At 43.1% G+C, this 20,978-nt stretch overlaps 1 protein-coding gene across 4 annotated transcripts in view; it reads right to left on the bottom strand.

Moving 5' to 3' along the window:
• The window catches only part of TANC1 (tetratricopeptide repeat, ankyrin repeat and coiled-coil containing 1), a 153,282-nt gene that overhangs the window by 58,604 nt on the left and 73,700 nt on the right, over window positions 1-20,978 (bottom strand). For 3 of the 4 annotated variants that reach the window (XM_029072365.2, XM_029072367.1, XM_039913019.1), the window contains exons 4-6: window positions 8,037-8,141; window positions 2,331-2,461; window positions 1,083-1,269 (exon numbers count right to left, since the gene is read on the bottom strand). In XM_029072365.2, the coding sequence (XP_028928198.1) occupies window positions 1,083-1,269; window positions 2,331-2,461; window positions 8,037-8,141 (423 nt within the window). The remainder of the gene's footprint in view (window positions 1-1,082; window positions 1,270-2,330; window positions 2,462-8,036; window positions 8,142-20,978) is intronic. The other variant, XM_029072368.1, reaches the window with a different exon arrangement.

Here is a 20,978-nt window from a genome sequence, read left to right as displayed (position 1 = left end):
CAAACTGATTGAGAGCCTTCACAAAGAAGATTCGGGAACAGTCTCATGATGGTACAAGTCATCACTTTCTACTGTGACTTCGCTCAGAGAAATAACAATGAGCTCACCCTTTGACAGTCACCACGTACTCACTGCTGGGCCTGAGCCGGACTTAGTTTCATCCAAACTTAAAAGTAAGCTTGACCAATTCCTTTTAAAATATCATTCATATTTATCTCTTACGAGCTTCACACTGGAGCAGGGAAACATGGTGTTAATCCAGAATGAAGACTGCAATCCAAACACATCAATCCCTTGGATAAAAAGGAGCAAATTTCACCTTCTTGACTCAGCTATTATTACTGTTTGGCATTCATTACAGCACTGTCTGAGCTAAAACCCAAAGGGTCATATTTTGAAAACTCAGGACGCAGCCCAGCTCATTCTACTACAAAATTAATCAGGAGGCATCTACTACTTCCTGAAGGCTCATGGGAAGCCTGCACTTTCTTTTAGTCATCTGGTTTTTCCCTGAACCTACACCCAACTCATCTGAAGAAAATCCAGCATCATGGACGAGAGGCTTAGACAGCACTAGCTTCAAAATCCTAAAAAAATGAACACTTAAAAAAAAAAATCAATCCCTAACCTCTGACCCCTTGCCTCCCAGAGGCCCTGGGAGAGTATCTAATGAATAATGTGTCTCCAAGCAGTGAGAAAAACACCAGAAGGGACAAATAACTGCTAAAGAACCAGTGGCCCTCTGGACATCAAAGGGAGACAAGGGGAATATAAAAAATACACTTCAAAGGCAATCACCCACCTCACCAGAAGAAGAACTGCTTTAGAAAATCTACCTTTTCTCCTCCTGAAGGAGAGCAGAGGAAAGAAGGCAAAAAGCCCTTCCCCTGAAGTTTGTGAATGGTATGGTTTACATGACATAGAGGGAGAGGGAATTAATTTGCCTTGGAAGTGCGGGTTTAAAAAATCAGCTGTCCGCCACCACCATGGGTGGAAAACTGTGTTGGGGGTATGCCAGGTAACAGCCACTACCAGTGTGCATTACACCATTACATCACATTACTGCCAATTAGGGTGCTTACCTATAATTCCACTGTCCTTGCTTTCCAGCGTGGAGCTTGGGCTGCTAATGGTCCCACAGGGACTTTTGCTGGCAGCCGTTTTGCTGATACAGCTATTCAGGGTTGAACAGGGACTATCAGTGCTAGGCGATGTGGTGCTGCTTGTTAGGGTAGAGCAAGGGCTGATTCCTTGGCTGGCGGCTGTGCACTACAAGAGGGAAGAAATAAAGCATTAGCCTCTGAATTTTTGTAATCTAAACCAATCAGACCTTTTTTTTTTTTTACTTTTTTCTTTTTTTAAATCAACCCAAGATGATCACCTCTGTTCCTGAAATTTAAATGAGCCTTTAAGATTTGGAAAGAACACAACTCTGAGGTCTTTCAAGATGAAATTTTTCAGTTCGGTTTCTGTTTCTTAACGAGACTAACTAAGGAGGAATCTAGTGGAAATTCCAATGTTTGCAAAATAGAAACCACTACTAGAAATATTTTCTTTCATTTGGACACTCTGCTGAAGACAGATGGCTTGTTTGACCTCTGTACTGAAACTCCGGAAACTCCTGCTTTCTTAATGTTTCACCAGCAGCGCAACCCGAATTCAATTCTTGAAGATTTATGTGGCCTAGGATCTGCAAAAGGAGATTGGTGGCTACTTTGTGATCTCCATCAACACATGACATCTTTGCAGGGCTTCAGCTCTCATTTCTATTCAAAGACACATACGTGCACGCGCGCGCGCACACACACACACACACACCATAAAGCAGGATAGAATACACAGCAGCTTTGGGGCAAGGCAAGCAGGCTGTTGTCTTGTTTGATGGGAGATTTGATCTTATCATATTTTGTCTCTGTCCCATTCAACATAAATCTTCTTTACCATCACCCTGCTGACCATCCAAAACATGCCAGCTGATAAAGAAAAATGCAGAAATGCATGAGGGCAGTAGAATTAAAAATAGCAGCCCTTTATGCTGGCAGTGAGTTTGACTAAACATTCCATTAAGAGTCAATAAAAAAAATTCCTTTAACATTATTGTGGACCAGAATAATTCTTCAGGATCAGGGCTGAGAGGGCAATGTAGCAATTATCTTTTGTTTCCACTCTCCTAAACACCCAAAATGCTCCTGTCTGGGCCTCGCAGCAAGTAACTGCTGACACACAGAATCATTCCAATCATTTAGCTGAACAATGATTTGCAGCTCATGGAGGACTATTTCTGTCCCCCTTTCAAGAGTAGGAAAAGCAGTCTCTTCCCTAGGCATTACCATGGTTTCATTCTTTTCTTCTCTGGCTATGTGTGCAGGGTTCGGAATCCCTTCTCCCAGTAAAAATCCCAGCCTTGTCAACAACTCTTGGGCTGCAGGCGAACAGCTCGAGTCAGGGTCCGGCTTTGCCTCTGGAACAAAGAAACAAAACAATGAAGTGGTACCTGTACAGGGTCACATCGGGAAGTACTGGTGCCGACTACAGCAGAGGGGCCACTTTTGGGTTACAGACAGAAGCTCAACAACATTGACTATCCTCTAAGAAAAGACGTATTTTAACAAACAAGAAACCCAGCAAACACCACTTTTCAAAGATTTCACAGAAATCATTTTTCTGGCAGCCACCACCACCACACCCAATTGTTTGTGAAGGACAGCAAAATAATGAAAGACCAAAAAACCCCTCAGTATTCTCAAATTTAAGCATTGAAAGGGCGATCACATACAGGGCTTCAAGGACTCACAAAACTGCACAAGACCTCATAATGCCTATTGAGATGCTGGGGAGAGTTCCAGCAACTGGCAAAATGCCAAGCTGGTTAACACCACCTTTAACTTTCATTAAACAATAAAGGGACCTGTTACCGTTTGTGGGAACTCACAAGTCACCCTCCTGCCCTTGCCCCAGTCATTTCTGATAGGCGGCAACATTCTGAGATGGCAAGCGCCACAACTGCGAGCATTTTGGTCAGGAGAATTTGTGGGGAGACTGAAGTCTGGAATCATAAGGAAACTTCTCCTGTGGGCCAGAAAGCAGTGTGGTCTAGTAGAGATGGATTTAAATTAAAGAATTAGAAAACTGCCCTCAAAACTCTTTGCAAATTAGAAATAATGTTTATTATTCAGTATGGGGAAGGTCAATGGGGCTTGATTTGAAACCTAATCTTTTGATTTAGTTCTTTAAAGGTCAGTCACCTGACTTTCTTTTTTAATGGAAACTGTTGCTATTCTAAGTGGTGGGTTTTGTATATGATTCATGTGAGGCATGAGTAGGCAACAAAACCTTTTGACAAATAAAATGGTAAAAATGATTGGTTTGTTACCACTCTTTCGTTCAGTTTTAAATTCTCCTCCACTGAGGGATAGTCTCTTGGATGGGGAAAGAAAACTTGCTTTTACCAGGTTAAAATTCTAGTGAACCATCAGGAGTTTCTCCATCTTTTTTTTTTTTTTAAAGCTAGCTTCCCAGCTGACCGTTATCACCAGAGACTTGGACATCTGTAATTAGTGGGTGGGGATACAGCAGCAGAAAGGAAAGGCAGGGCTGGTCTTTGGAAACCACACCAGAAAGAGCTGAATATCGACTGTCTCTGGGCAGGGTAACAACCCAAAAACCAGCGATGGGAAAGGAACCAGGCGGGGCTGAGAAGCCAGCGATGGCAGGCTGAGATGACATCTCTGAATTTAATGATGTGTCTGAATTTATCTCCCACCTCTGAACTTAACTCCTCTTTCACATCTGCTGTGATCAAGCCATTCTCTGCTGGACAAGGAAGGGTCAGAGTTCAGAGGAAAAGTACCCTCTCTGCTCTCAGACTCCAGATCTGGACATGCTAGGGAAATATCATTGGTGTGGGACATTTTCCCCAAAAGAGCCACTGCTTGTTTTGATCCTCTAGCTGTGGAGAAAATGACCTAGTCTATTCCTGGAATACTGAGGCTATAAGTCCCAATTTAGACATTTCAGGGTCTGCCACACTGCCTTCCTTCAGTGCATCAGTAAGGACACATTTATTTCCTGTAAATCTCAGACTTTAGTATTTGGGAGGGACTGTAAAGGAATGACCATCTATTTAAAAGGGGTAACTCTTTTTATTTTTGTCTGATTCCTTTGTTTACTTTCCTGCCACCTTTTGAAAGGCCTGCTTAAGAAGATCTTTCAGGTATGAATCGCTAAGCACTAAAAGGAAACACGTACACACATACTCCCCAGCTGAACAGGTTTCAGTGAAGAGCATCTGCCCAGGACCCCATCACTTGGTCCCCAAGCACATGTGGTTTGCTAACAGAAGTAGTCCCCTCACAGAGGTCTATGAACAAGTACTCTACAAGAACACTTAGTAAGTATCAAAGGACATCCTTTGTTTCTCCTAAGGTTAGGTTCCTTAGATTTGATTCTTAGCCTTTTCTAAATTTATCACTACAGTGCTGTCAAACTATCCCATAGTTTGAAGCACTTCCAATTCAAATGCTAACTATGTGTTGTTAAATCCCTGGAAAATGTGAGGGAACCCTCCACTCTCCATTGAGATTGCTAAAATTATCTTACCTCCCCCCCAGGGAACCCAGAATCCAAGGTAAATCACTGTGTTTCCTAGGAATCCAAGATGTACTTAGGAACTGTGCTTTGGTAAATGTAAAACTGGGCTAGTCTTGGCATGCCTTTATTCTAGTTGGGGAGGGAAGAGGAGGAGGAAGGGGAGATGTGTTGCAAGCCCAGTTTCCACTTGATTTGTTGGCAAGGGAGAAACAGCAATCTTTCACCTGAGAGATGCTGATGAGGAGGATGGAGTCTCCCATCGGGAATGCTGAACAAACCCAGTTCTGAGACACCGTGACTGAGAACCTACATGAAGAAATTGATTCAAGTGCAAGTGGTTGGACCTGCACTATCAACACCCTTTCGACCTGGGGCCTGTCGTGTTACCGAGGGCGGGAGAAGGGGAGGAGTGTAATGTGCAAACAGATGAGCAGAGGCGCAGCACACAGCGCAGGGCTCTTGGAGGTTTATTTTGTAGGACCTATTTATGGCCAAATGTCTACAATACAGTGCCGATGCAGTGCTATAGTGTCCTGACCTGGCAGACAGTTGCCTTGGTAGCCACTCCAGTTTCTGTTGCTCACGTGAGCCAGTGATCTTTCAGGATTCTTGCTGGGCCTGTCCACCTCGCCAAACCACCCTGGGTGGTACTATCAGAAACCTACTCCACTGACAGCGTAGCTCCAGCAGGAACAAGAATCCAAGTATCCTGATTTCCAGAGCTGTGATCTTTCCACTGGATTCTCCAGCAGTAAGTCCATGGAGGAGATACGGGACTGGAGAAAGAGTAGGTGTCATTTTATCTATCTGGTTGCCGACCCCTTGTCCAAACCCTGTTTCTGGCCTGGAACATCCTCCTCCTTCATATCCAACACACAACTCTCCCCTCTTTCAAAGCTTTATTACAATCGCATCTCCTTCAAGAGACCTTCCCCGCTAAGCACTCATTTCTCCTACTTCCTTTCTTTTCTGTGTCGCCCTTGCACTCTGATTTATACCCTTCATTCACCCCACCCTCAGGACTGTAACTTACTTTAATGCCTATCTCCCCCTCTAGACTGTGAGCTACTTGTGGCAGGGAACATATCTACAAACTCTCATACTGTACTCTGTCAAAGCTCTCAGTACAGTGCTCTGCACACAGTAAACACTCAATACAATTGACTGACAGATGCATTTTGCTTAATTCCCTCCAATTAGTCATTATTCTTCATGCGGTGGAAACATGAACTAGGTTTCCCTTAAATGTTAAATACCTTTCTCCCTGTAAAGAACTAAAGCAACAATGCAGGGTAAATAGTTTCTCAAATTTTTAAAAAGCTTTGGGTCTTCCAAAACAACCATGTCACCACCATCTTTCCCTTTTCCAGTCCAATCAGCCTTATTATGACCACTACTCATATCCTCAGACCAGGCAAACTCAAGGGCTAAAGAACATAAGCACAATCACAAGGACAAACTGCAATTTGAATTGTGTTTTTGGCTTCTTTATTAACTGAAGCTGGAACTTGCAAAAAAGGGTGCTGTAATGTTTGGATTTTAAGTTTGTCCATCATAAACCCCAATGGGGCAATGGCAAAAATTTAAAAATTTAAAGTTTAAAAATTTGAGGAATCACATGACATTTTACAAGATGGGAGCATTTGACAGGCTACCCGAATTGCAAATGACAGAGTTTGAAATGTGAGGGTTCATACGTTTGGTCGGTTGGCCTGAGGAGTGGAGGGCCATGCATTTTAGTCCTATATATGCACAATATTGCTGGTGCCCACTTACAGGCCAGCTGGCAGAGGGCTAGCAAAGGATTTAAGGATTGCAGCTATGGAAAGTTTCTATCGTTTTTCAACCTGCAAGCCCTACTTTGGTCCCAGAAGTTCAGCCTTTCCTACAGGATCAAAATCACTGACAGAAAAACCTTCCTTTAAGCCTAGCAGAATGGATTCACCCCATAAAAATGTCAAGGATTTCATGCAAATTATGAAATACAATGCCATTACCAATTGCCATTTCGTATTTAATAGCATTAGACCAAAAAAAACAAAAACCTTCCCATTCAGAAGTTTAACTCTGCCATGGCTCCCCATCAGATCAACAGATCAGTATACCCTCTCCACATACTAAAAAGTTTACGAGCCTGCCCCACCTTTCCCCAAAACTTCAGCAGATTCCCAGGATGCAGACCCTAAATTCTGGTCTTTTACCTGGCAAAATCGTGTGTTTGCTTTCATTCTAGCAGTAGAAGTCTCACTGTGGCTGGTGGTGTTGAAGCGCCTAGCGTATCCCAGCTCCAATCACCCTGGGACTGCAGCTGATGAAGGAGTGCTCAATACTCAAGAGAAGACAAGCGGAGGAAAACGCCCCATGCTACTCATTAGCAACCTTCCTGGATTGCGGCCAAAGCAGCCGAACAATTTAACTCTGACAGCAGCCAAATTCAACCCTGTCATGTTAATGGGAGGGTCTTCAATCCTGGAATCCAGGAGAGGGAAGGGAAAGCAGACCCACCAAAAAGGGAACCTTGTTTCACCTTCAGCCCTCTACTCATCACCCCCACCTCTGACACACCATTGCCTGTACAGATCTCCAAGGATATCCCTCTCCAGGGCACAAGATACAGGACAAAATGTAGGTGTCCAGAACTGCCAAATGGACTCATTGTTAAAACCACAGGTCAGAAAAGGAGCGCCTTAATCAGAAAAATCCAGGCTTCATTGTAAGCAAGGCAGTTTGATGTTCAATTAAGAGTGAAGCATGATATTTTCCACTGCCTCCTCCCTTTGTGCTCTGAAGCTGAATATACAAAGAATGAATTCTTGAATTAACATCAAAGAACAAAAAGTTCTATTAATAGGCCATATGCAGGGCTGTCTTTTTTTTATCAGCTATATGTGTGTGTGTGTACGCCTGCGCACACACATACATACACACACGTTTGAAACAAATTGGGTCCTCTAATCCAGCATTCATTGAAGAAACTATTAGGTGTTCACCACTTAATTAACGAGAACTTGCAAGAACAGACTCAGTTCTAGGGATGTGGCTGTTATCTTCCAGGATGGAACTGTTCCCCTCACCCTTCTTTCTTGAAGACAAGTTTTGCTGAAGAACTAAATGCAGGAGAACTGAATTACAAACTGCCCCAAAACCACACACAAAGAATCAACATCAGGGTAGGTCTTCGAAGGTTGGAAAGGAGAGAATAGAGAAAAGGATTCAAGCCAGGCTGGAAATGCACATCCATAGAACACCCACCCACATAAGTACATACAACCCACCCAATCCTGTTTCCACAGCTAAACAGATCATGTACTAACAACTCCAAACTCCATCAGCTCAGCAGCACATTTGTCTTCTGTGCTCCGCTTTCATGTCTATCGCTTCCTGAAATGGAGATGGTGGTTGTGTCATTTTTTTTTTTTTTAAAGTCACTGAAAACACATCCTTACCATTCTGACTGGGCTCTGTTGCCTCTGACACTTTTCTCAATGGTATTATAACTGCATCTCCTGGTATTCTGGGGCTTTCCACGTACTTGGGCTTCCTGATTGGACCTGCAGTGGGAAAGATCTGAGTGTGGCTAATTCCTTCCAGATGCAAAACAAACTTCACAATGTACAGTATGTGTCCTTCCCGAGATCCAAACAAATCTAAAGTGCTAACACAACCAAAGAAGGGAGCGCGCGCGTATACGGACACACACACACACACCCCCCCTACTCCACTCCCCCCCCCCCCCCCGACCTTCAGGGGAGGCCAGAGAAAAACGTTTCCACTGGAGCCGCCCAGGCTGTCAGAGAAAGAAAGCACAAGTTCGATTTTGGACTGGAAACCCTAGTGGGGAACAAGAAGCCATTAGCCTGCCATGGAGTTCCTAAAGCTGATTCCAGTGTACGTAAAGTGGGTGCCTCGGACATGTTTAAACCTGGACTGCGTGTTTGGGAGTTCCCGATTCAAAACTTTTCTCTTCCCCGGATGAAGATAGTGAGGCTGCCTGGTATCTCGGGGCTAGGAGGACTACAAAGAGGGCAGCTCGGAACTCTAACATGCTCTGGAGATGCAGGGAGAGCAGCCGTTTTATACTGCTGGGCATTTTTATCCAGTTGGTGATGCAAAGCCTAACTTTGAGAGGCAGGGAAGAGAAGAACTGTTCTTGGAACCTGACTCTGCCTAACCCAGGACCCGGCGGCTTTTCCAACAAGGGATTCAGGGACACAAAGGAACATCAGGTGCTCGGCCCCCTCCTTCAGGGGAAAAGGAAAATCCTGGAATTTATCAGTTGATTGAAAGTAGAATCTCTTCCTCAAATAGTTCCAACTGCTGCTTCCAACCGTTGCATTATATTTAATACACAAGTTGCTCATTTGGCTTTAAAATTATTATCCATGGCAGTAAACTTTACAAAGTGTGCTTAAATAGGAGCCACAGGAAACATTCTGAATGCAAAATATTTTGAGCCAGGAAATTGTAGCAGTGAGAGATGCTGCCATCTAAAGGTTTGCTTCAAAAAAACACTTTCATACTATTGTCAAGTGACCCAAAAAGCCACATAATAAAATGGTTTGTGTTTTTTTAAAATGGGGAATGAGTAAAAGCTCCAGAGCATAAAAATAATTTGCGAATCATTGCCTTCTTGCATTTCTTTTTTCAACTCCACTGTTTCTTCCCACATAGTTAACTCCTCATTTGCATAGTCTAAAAAAGATCTTCTCTGGCATTTATTGATATTGAGTGTCTGAGGGCAAAGCTCTGTACTAGATGATATTGGGGACATTTGGAAGAAGTATACTTACTGTGTGCAGAGCACTGTGCTCAGTGCTTAGGAGAGTTAAGTACAATGGAGTTGGTAGGCACAATCCCTGTCCATGAAGAGTTTACAATCTCAGGGGAAACCTTACAGATTAGAATAGGGATAAAGGAAATACAAGAGTGACCCTCGTCATTGGATCTGGATCATTTCCTTTTAAGTGGAGGCAGGGAGAAGTGGCTCAGGATACTGGAATGCTTTCCTGCTTGTAGCAGTCTCCTCAGCTGCTCCCATTCCATGGAAGAAACCACCATCGGCTGGAATCTTTGGAGGGGGATGGGGGAAATCTGGAAAAAACTTAGTAAAAAAATGACATGCCTGCTAACTATAAATTAAGTTTGTTCCTGCCATAATGGGGAGTTCTAAAAGCAATGTGACTGAAAAACTTCAGGGCAGAACAGGAAATTGGGGATTTCTTTTAACTCTGCCCATCTCTTCTGTGCAATGATTTAAGGGGGCACCCAACGAAAATTCAATGAAGATGTATATCTAAAGGATGACGGGTTCTATATTATACGCTGTGGGGTGTGGGAAAGGATGAGTGGGGAGGGACAATATCCTGGTTTCAAAGCTGTCCACCATCTGATCCCACTTTCCGTGTTTACTCTCTTCCCCCACTCGTTCTCTTTGTCCCTCCCAAGCCAACCTGCCAACTGTACATCCCACTCAACTCTCCTGCCACCATCCCCTTACTCATAGCTTAGAACTCCCTCCCTCCTCACAGACCGACCACAGCTCTCCCCAACTTTGAAGTCCTCTTAAAATCTCACCTCTTCCAACAAGCTTTCCGCAATTAACTTTCCAGCACCCTTAGCTACATCACCCCTTCAAGTCAACTCTAGCTCTTGGGAACCTACTTACACTTTCCTTAGAGCTCAGGCAGAGATGTGATTATTTATTTTGACCACTCATTATAAATGTTTTTTATATGTTTTTTTCCCCATTTAGAGAGTAAGGAATTTGTCATTCCTTTAGGCTGTACTACAGATTTAGAGGTCGGGGCTGACTTTTGGAGGCAATTCCATTCCCTAGTTTGGGAGTTTACTAGACCATCACCCCCAGTCCCTTTCTCAAACTCTCTGGGTAAACTACTTCTTTGTCTAAGGCATTGTTGTCTGGCTTCTCTCTGTCCCATAGACGTCACCCTCATCTGATATTGTTTGGGCTGGAACTTCATTAGTTTATTATTTTATGTAGCCCAAATCAGGCAATTATGTGGCTCCACCTTTCTCTCTTCCATTTTACATTTTAATTAAATCAAATCCTTCCTAAGATGGTCGCTGACTCAAGTATGAACATTATAAATATTGTGGGGAAGTGAATGAAAAAGAATGCAGCCAGCACTGCGGAACAGTTGGCCTTAGGTTCACTTTCTTTCAAAGTGCCAGGACGGTGAGAATGACTTTGCATCCACACTAAATTTTCTGGAATGACCCCACTGAGGGCTCGTTTCAGTCAGATCTTTACGATGGGGAACTCTCCCCAGCTGGAGCTTTCACAGTTCCATATCACACACACTCTCTTGCCCTAGTCCCCCCGCCAAATAACAATCCTGAGCATTTCTAAAGAAATCCGAGGTGTTCACAGATGCCAAACAAATCATCTTTTTTTCTCATTCCTAACAAGCCACTCGTGAATGAAATGTGATGAGATTTTGCAAGCGTAGCAAGTATACACTAAGGCCAAGGCAGGAAATCAACAGTGCTTTGTTCAAAATCAACTAAAATGAAATAGGTGGGTTGCTCCACTTTGACCCACTCCTTGATATCAATTCTACGTCTTAACCGCCCATGGCTTCTTACCCCTAGGATCCTTGCAAGACTCCTTTACCCCCTGACATCCCTAAGGTTCTGTGGTGATGCCCGGGGACAAAGATGGGGGAAACCTACTGCCACCAAGAGCCACCTGTAATATGATTTAAAGGATAGAGCACGGGCCTAGAAGTCAAGAGACCCAAGTTCTAGTCCCAGCTTTGCCACTTCCCTGCTGGGTGACCTTGGCCAAATCATTTCACCTCTCTCTGCTTCAGTTTCCTCATCAGTAAAATGAAGACAAATATCTGCTCATTCTACCCCTTTGATTGTGAGCCCCATGAGGGTCAGAACTGTGTCTGATCAGATTGTCTTGGATGTGCCCAGGGTTCTGAATACTGTAATATACAATAATATGTATATTACTGGGGATAGGGACGGGGCTGGGTGGTCCCCAGATCAAGATGGCATGGTAACAAAGAAAGCAGCACATCCTATACCCTAAATTTAAGAGATGGTTAAAAATTAGTCCAGGAGAGGGAAAGGTTCTAAACTTGGAATTAATGTTTAAATGCTTTATGGTTTACTGCTATAAACCTCGGTGGGGTCAAAAATTTCATGAAGGGCAAAAAGGCTTTCAGGATAAAGAAACAAGGCAAGATACAAAGATAACCAAGAAAATGTCAAATAGCCCTTATAAGCATGGTTGGCTTGGAAACCTGTATACTTTAAGTGCATAACTTGTAAAGCAATAACACTTGTCTGCTTCTAGGTTGGATTATATATGGACCTTTAGGCTATTTAGTAGGAAATGGCCATCCCTTAATCACTGCACACTATAGGAATTTAAAATCCCTATGCCCCCCTCTCAGGTATAAAGCTTTTCCTCAGATTCAGTATTTCATCTTCATATATACTCTCCAAACATTTTTTTACCTAGAATTTCATTTTTATGCTCCTCAATATTAACTCAAGAGTTTTATTTGTTTTTTAGAACTACCAAAGAAAGAATGCTTTGGAAAGAGAGATTGAAAAAAATACAATCTGGCGAGAGTTCAGCTCCAGCTGAGAAAGGGAAAAGCACAATTACTAGTATTCCCTTTCAATATTTTCATGTTTTAAAAACAGTATTTGGCATTAAAAAACACCTTTTGACTGTTGCATCTGCAATAGAGATCACACTTTGTTAAAAAGCTGTGCATTTTTGTAAATAATCTATCATTTTCAGCACTTCCATTTCTTCAGTAAAGATTTGTGTCATTGTCACCAGATCCAGTTTACTGCTACATTTTAAACAGCAGGAGGGAAGACAAATGTGGGAAAAATTGGAAATAGAAGGAAGTGGTGTAAGTTTTGTCTTTTTCTACAAAAAAGAAAGTCAACAAATAGCAGTATTCCACTTGGGATAAAACCTTATAAGTAAATGAATTAAATCAGTAGTATTATTGAGCATTTACTCTGTGCAGAGCACCGTTCAAACTATTTGTGAGAGTACAATAGTCGACACAATCCCTGGCTTCAAGGAGCTTGCAATCTAGGGGAGAGATGAATACTAAAATTATAGTTAAGGGGAGCTAACAATACATATGTGGCCATTTTGGGTTCCAAAGGGGAAAACCTGGGGCAAAATCTCCATTAGCATTTCCCAAGCTGGGAGCTAGAGAGATCCCCGCTCCCAGTATCCCCGCTCCCACCCCACAACCCAGCTCTGAGTTCTCCTCCATGTTTCCTTCAGTGTTCCCCAGGACAAGACAAAGCTCTTGGGAGTGGGCGGATCAAAGGCCCAGAGACTGGGGAATGGTGGGAAGGTCGGCAGAATGCAGGATAATGAAAAATAAGTGGAAGGGGGATTCTAAATTAGGAATCAGGTGGAACAGGAGTGGAGCATATCAATGAAAGAAGTCCTGAAGATGGAGGTTAGAGGGGAAAATTTGCCTAAAATAGCTGTTATTCACATCCATAATTTATTATATTAAAGTCTATCTCCCCTTCTAGGCACGGAATGGATCTACAAACTCTGTTATATTGTACTTTTTCATGCTTAGTACAGTGCTCTGCACACAGTAAACACTCAATAGGATCGGGCGAAAAAAAGTCTAAAGAAGCCTAAAAGAATTCAGTCCAATGTCCAGAAATGCACAAAAACAAAAACTTGCAATTTTTTTAAAAGGTATTTGTTAAGTATATTCTACATATCAAGCACGGTTCTAAGCACTGGGGTAATCAATGAATCAATCAATTGTATTTACTGAGTGCTTCCTGTGTGCCCAAAGCACATGAAAGTGTACAACATAAGAGTTGGTAAGATACATTTCCTGCCCACAAGGAGCTTTCTGGGCAAGTCACAACTTCTCTGTGCCTCAGTTATAGAGAGATTAAGACTGAGCCCCATGCGGAACAGGGACGGACTGTATCCAACCTGATTTGCTTGAATCCAGTACAGTGCCCCACACATAGTAACTGCTTAAGAAATACCACTATAATTACTATTATTATTATTATTAGAGGGGGAGACCAATGTTAATATAAATGAATTACGGATATATACCTAAGTGCTGTGGGGTGAATAAAGGGTGCAAATCCAAGTGTAAAGGTGATACAGAAGGGAGTGGGAGATGAAGAAATGAGAGTTTGGTTGGTGAAGATTTCTTGGAAGAGATGTGTTTTTAAAGAAGGCTAAAAATATGCAAAGCTTCACGAATTTGCATGTAGATACAAGTTTATCAGGTTAGACACAACCTTTCCCACATGAGGCTCACAGTAGAAGTAGCAGGGAGAACAGGTATTTAATCCCCATTTTACCGAGGAGATAATTGATGAGACACAGAGAAGTTAAAGGATTTGCTCAAGGTCACACAGCAGGCAATTAGCAGAGCCAGGATTAGAACCCAAGTCCTCTGATTCCCAGGCCTATGCTCCTTTCAGTAAGTCATGCTGCTTTTCTAGGGTCCTTTGATCCCTAAGCGTATCTCTGTGGAAAGAGCCCGGGCTTGGGAGTCAGAGATCATGGGTTCAAATCCCGGGCTCTGCCACTTGTCAGCTGTGTGACTGTGGGCAAATCACTTAACTTCTCTGTGCCTCAGTTACCTCATCTGTAAAATGGGGTTTAACTGTGAGCCTCACGTGGGACAACCTGATTACCCTGTATCTACCCCAGTGCTTAGAACAGTGCTCTGCACATAGTAAGCACTTAACAAATACCCACATTATTATTGTTATCTTCAGCTAGTAGTACTGCCACAGAAAATGCTGATTCCTACTGGGGGGGTTGACCTATGTAGTAGATCTCCAACTTACTTTAAAGAGGAAAGTTTTCTGGTCCCCATCCACCCGGAATCACCACCCTTGCTCGGGAAGCATGTTAGAACAGGGCAAGCAGCTCTCATTTTCTTTCGCTAGGAGAAGCAAAACATGGATCCAATGGCAACAGTATTGTCCTATTAATTGGGCAAAGATCAGCTGCAATGTTCCTGCTTTGGACCCAGGCATTGAGGGGCCTCAAAATCCGATCCTATTAGTAGAGTGCTCCCTGTGTTCAGAGCATTGTACTATGCTCTTGGGAAACAACCATGCACAACCAGCTTACAGTCCAGAAGACTATGAACCCAATTTTATACAAAGCAGAGCGAGAATCACGATTAAGGTGCTATTACTTTTGCCCCATCAGGGATGCAAGAATTGCTGAGAAAGATGGAGAGCAAGGTGGCAATCTGAGGGAGGGAAATGCTACACCCAAACAAAAACATTCTTACCAAAGCAATGTTTCTTTTTTCATTTTGAATTCTCTCTCATTGACTCCTTGCCTAAGCCTCTATGACAGCAATAAAATGAATTCCCAGCAACTCAATTGAAATTTCATACTAAACAGCATTACCTAATGCATAAACCTGACCTATAACGAGTAAAGTTACAACCATGCTCAACATCAAGACTTCCAACATATTCTGTAAAGAAAATCCTTCCCGGCATGAAAACGTCTTCCACCTTTCCCAGAAAGGAGAGACACAAAGCAAGTAGTCACTTGATGGGCCCAGTATTGTACCAGCATTCCAACAATCTGGAGATGAGCACCATAAGGGAGATATAAGATGGGCTCATTTAGTCCTGTGAAAAACACTCCCAAGATGGATTCTTGCCCCTAAACTAGGTATCCTCTACCTCAACAACTTTCAAAGACAACTTCAAGAGGAATACTGCAGCTCATCCTAAAGCCAAGTTGTCTCCATGAACTGTGATAAGCAAGAAAAGTTCTAATTTTCCAGGCATTTCAGGGGTAAGCCTCTTACCAAGTCACTACAAAAACAAGGCCTTTTAAACCTAGCTGAATGGAGTGGGGAGGTGGCAGTAAGATAAGTGAAAAGGAGAGAAGTGAAAGAGAGAAGGAAGGGGAGAGAGAAGGGGAACAAGGACAAGGAAATGGAAGAGAGGAGCAGATAGAGAGGAAGGATTGGGGAAAAGAGGGGAGAGAATTTCATCAGCAAGAGTTATAAACCACTACAGGAAGGCAAAAGAGCACAGTGTTCTCTGAATTTTTCCCTCCCTCCCCAGTCAATTGTCAGGAACAGCGCATCTTTATGAAGTCTTACCCAGAGATCGATGAGCTATTCTGAGACCTCGATAAACAAAGCAGAGAGTATGTCCTTGGTCAGGGCAGCCCTCCAGCCAACCACTGATGAGGTCAGCCAAACTCAGATGTTTAGTCTGCCAGGTCAGGTGGCAGAAATCCCACCATACCAGTCATGAAATAATAGCCCTAAAGCAAGTTAACAAGGTAAAAGAAAACATGAGTGGATGCTTGACTTTTATATGCAAGGGAGAAAATTCCTTCTCAGTCCACGTGGTAATCAGCTGACACCTTGAAGCATGAGATTTGATTTCCATTATCTTCGTGTTTCTAACTACAAATGTCAGGAGACTGAGAGACCATCAGCAAAGTGATATTTTAGGCTCTTCCATTATCTTTTCTGAGTGCTTTCATGGGATAAACCAAGCGCAAGGCTGAGACCCAGTCTGCTCTGATCTCCCTTACAGTCCATACCGGAAACATTCCATTCCCAGGACCCCTTCGCAGTTAAGGTAATTGTCCTGACTAGTCTTGTGGAAAGAGCATGGTCCTGGAAGTCAAAGGGGAGGGGATGTGGCTGCTATATTGTACTCTACCAAGAGCTTAGTACTGTGTCTCTGTACACAGTAAGCACTTAATAAATTCAATTGATTGACCCAAGTTCTAATACTTGCTCTGCCACGTGCCTGTGATGTGGCCTTGGGCAAAATCCCTTAACTTCTTTGTGCCTTAGTTTCCTCATTTGTAAAATAGTAATTCAATACTCACTCTTCCTTCTACTTACAATATGAGCTCCATGTGGGACAGGGACTATGTATGACATATCTTGTACCTACCCCACTGATTACTACAGAGCTTGGCATGTAGTAGGCACTTCAATCCCACAGTTAGACTGGAATCCATTTGAATTCTAAGCACACTCACAATCCCACCCATCTCTAGAGGATCAGACCAATGGCAGCCTATCCCCCAGCTGCTTCCACACCACACTTCCTAAGCGGCCTCAGGGTGCTGGGAGTAGACTAAACCATGAAAATCCTCCCCAGAGCCAGCAGATACATTAATAAAGTCCAACCTTTGCCAACAGAAGGGGTCCTGGAGCACCATATTGACTTTTGGTGATCCCTAGGGCAGGCCAGAACTTCGAATGAGCAGGGGCAACCTTAGACATGCAATTCTTAGTCAAAGACTCCAGGTTGGGCCAGGGTCAGGTTCCAGGATGCTTGTGGAAATGGAAGCACCCTGAATCCCAAGGTCACAGAGCCAGCAAGTGACAGAGCCAGGATTAGAAGCCAGGTCCTCTGACTTCCAGATTCGTGCTCTTTCCACTAAGCCACACTGCTTCTCAGAACCCTAGGATAACCTAGAGCAGCCCAGCCTCCCCCACATTTCTAACCCAATGGGGTCTTAAAATTGGGAACTATCCTATCCTGGCCCAAACCCCTTCCCATTTCACCTTTTCCTGTTCTTGCTCAGGTATGTCTGGGGTTTACTTTGATCTTCCTGGGGGCCAAAACAATCCAGTAGCAATTCCTGGCTATTTCCTCCCTCCCACCGCCCCCAACCCCGTACCTGTGCGGTGACCCAATTTTTGGCTGTCAAGGCGATCCCTGGAGACATTAAAAGAATCTGGCTGCCCCTTTGCTGACCCTGGGACAATATGTACATTTCAAGCGCTTAGTACAGTGCTCTGCACATAGTAAGCGCTCAATAAATACTATTGAATGAATGAACTGTAAATAATGTATATGGATCACAAGGACATTCATGAAAAAGTTCTTCATGGAAACTTGCAGAACCTATAAAGTTGCTAAGTATGTCACCAGGAGTACTGCTGACCTTCCCCACTGCTCCACAGATGTTGCACTGCCCTCTCTGGTCACTGTAAATGCAGGTGGCTTGGCAGCAGGAGCATAAGCAGAAGGACACTGGGCATTTCAAAAAGAAATACCAAATACAAAGTCATTCAGTGCCATAACTGTACAGGAAGGGGATGACACCAGCTACAAACCAGGTTGTCCATTATAGAATGGGACGAATGCTCACCCTAGCTCCAGTCTGCTGAGATGTAGAAGATTTAAGAAATTATGTCAATAATGACATCTCAGTAGGGCATTCTGGGTAGGTGTGATTCTTTGCTTTCCTCATCCTCGAAGGGAGTTGACTTTAAGAGACTGTTAGATACGTGGAATTATTCAAATCTCAAAACTTCTCTCAGGCTCATTTAAAACTTTTAGATCTTTAGAATACTGTAGAATTCTCTCTCAAAGATAGTGCTACTGTCAGCAAAGCTCCTAGCCCATGTAATTGGATGTCCCTTAAGAGTGGTATCTGTTTTAGATGCTCTCTCTTGGTGGCCAATCTTCACAAAGCCACCACAGAAAGAAACCAATCCCCAACCTAATTTCCACATGCCAGGCTTTTCTGCCTGCTGGTATTGATTGGCACAATCCAAGCGCTTAGTACAGTGCTCTGCATATAGTAAGCACTAAATAAATACTATTGAATGAATGAATTGGCTCCTTAAAGACTCCTTATACTGCAGAGTTTATGACTGTGCTTCTCAGGATCTTCAAAATGTCTCTTCTGCCCTCCTGCTCACATATGTCCCAATTCAGTACACCATCTACAGTTCCTCAGGGGGCAAATTATCAACCACTCTCCTCACATGTCCCACCCATAAACCTAGGTTGCTGTGAGCATAGTGTCAGGGCTGGTGAGCTTTGGTAGTCTTGGCCTACCATCTGATATCGAGTGTCATTTATAGGAAGCCTTGGAAATAATGCTTAAGAAGTTGGGTGAGTCTTTAGGTACAGGTCTCCTGGACAATTTTTCACAATTTACATCATAATAATAATAGTAACAATAATATTTGTTAAGTGCTTACTGAATGCCAAGCACTGAGATACATATAAGATAATCAGGTTGGACACAGTGCCTGTCCCATATGAGGCTCACAGTCTAAATGGGAAGGATAACAGGTATTGAATCCCCATTTTAAAGAGAAGGGAACCTAGGCATAGGGAAGTTAAATTGACCTGCTCAAAGTCACACATCAGGCAAGTGGCAGAGCAGGATTAGAACCCAGGTGTTCTGACTCCCAGGTCCATGCTCTTATCGCTAGACACTTTCCTTTCCATCCAAACTATACCGTGCTGGTCCAAGCCCTTCACATGTACTTAAATACTGCATCACCCTCCTGAATACTGCAGGAAAGAGCTCCCTGTCTCTAGTTTCTCTCCTTTCCTGGTAATACGTCACTCTGCACCCCAGGCATTTTTCTAAAACAGCATTTATCACGGATCTCCTCGCTCAGAAACTCCAAAGGATGTCCATTCTTCTTCACATCAAGAAGAAATTCTTTAACATGTCCGACTTCAAGGCACTCAATAAACCAAACCTACTTATCCTAACTACTAACATACTTCCTCCTTCTTGGACCCTCCCTCCTGCCTGGATGGAACTTCCTCCCCTTTCACATCTGGCAGACCATTGCTCTCCCTATCTTCAAAGCCTTTCTGAAATCATATCTCCTCCAGGAGGACTTCCCTCTTTAATCTTTGATCACCACACCCTATTTCCCCCACTACTGCCACTTTATCACATCAATTTAGCTTTACACACTTGGATATTCACTCTCCCTCCCCAACCCCAAGAGCAGTGATGAACATTTCCCCCATGTTTTGTAGACTGTGAACTTCTTACTAGCAGGAATGATGTCTACTAATTCTATTGTACTCTTCCACATGCTTAGTACACTGCATTGCCCAAAGTGTTCAGTAACTACTACACGTATATATGAATATATATGAATATATAGATATATACATATTCCCATAGCAAATTCTTCTATTATATGAACATTATTAATGCAAATTTCCCATTCTCAATTTTCTGATAATTGAAAATTTGCCTGATACTCAGTATTTCTGGTCCACTTTGAAATCAGAAAATGTACCTAAGCTCTCCTCTCTCACTCATGGCTCCCAGACTCAGAACAAGAGGGCTGGGGGTGCGGCACACATTTTTGGTAAATTTGGCACTGATTGTGGAGCTGCTGGAGAGAGAGAGGTCTACACAGTGCTGTTTCTAAGCCCAACCATGGCACCCAGGGCACCTCCCTGGCCCAAGCCCTGGATCAGAAACCAAATCCAAGCATCTCCAGTTACCTAAAACATTTCAGCATCCAAAATACTCATCCCCAAACATTTGAGTCCAAATATTTTGTGGCAAACTCATATATTTTCAGTCCCAGAGAATCATTTACTGGGGCCTAGATTGCTGTTGGGTGTTTTTTTTTTTATTCCTTCCTGAAAGTTCAAACTCTTCCTGAGCAATTACAAAGCAGTTAATCCAGTCAGCATCAAGGACAAATGAAATCACCGCACAAATTCTCAGCCTCCACCCACCCTTCCCCTCTTATTATCAACTGAAACACTCTCTGACCCTGTTTCTCATCATTCTGTTGGCAAGCCCTTGACAGTTGCAAATTTTATTTCTCTCCCCCTACACCTTCCCATATATCACGATCAGTATTAACAGTCGGTCTGGCTGCCTTCCACATCTGCCAATTAACCCCTCTTCTCATGAATGCAAAAATGCTTGCGGACACCTGTGGATGAGGAAGACAGAGCGGAAGCTTGTAAAGACGGCAACCCCCCTCAACCCTTTTGCCTTCAGCAAGAGACATCTCAGCAAAGATTAAAGGGAATGGCAACTCTTTTACCAAGTTCACGGTTTATTAGCTATTAGAGAAGCTGGAGGTGAAGCAAATCAGGACCATTTAAAAAGGAAAACAAGACCCTCAAGTCCCTGTATGCATCCACCTTGGATATGGAAAGCTTCGCAATTTAAAAATATTTATCCTAGGAGAAAACATTTTAAGGCAAACGACGAGCGCAGAGACCTCTTTTAGTCCGAGGATTTAATGGAGGAAGTGTCCCTTCCTTTATTACAATAAAGGACACATTGCAAGCTGCAGGAACTTACATTGACAAGTCGCAACTGCAGCATCACACACGCTCCACGAGATGGAGCTACTTCAACACTTATTCCAATTTAACCAGATCTTTGGATTGCTAGGAATTTTTCCAAAAAAAATCCCTTCACCATAAACAAACACAGCCTCTTCAAAAATAGCTCCGCTCTCCAATCAGCTAGCAACACTAATTAGGTTCAGAAAAGCTATTTTAACAAAAACATTTTGATAAGCAACAGACTGTCGAACGACAAGTTTCTCACTCTCACACGCATTTACCCAAATGACATT

Source organism: Ornithorhynchus anatinus, chromosome 9, assembly GCF_004115215.2.
Source record: "Ornithorhynchus anatinus isolate Pmale09 chromosome 9, mOrnAna1.pri.v4, whole genome shotgun sequence".
In the NCBI taxonomy this organism is placed as follows: Eukaryota; Metazoa; Chordata; class Mammalia; order Monotremata; family Ornithorhynchidae; genus Ornithorhynchus; species Ornithorhynchus anatinus.
The sequence above is the reverse complement of the archived record's forward strand: the minus strand, read 5'-3'. Positions and strand labels throughout refer to the sequence as shown.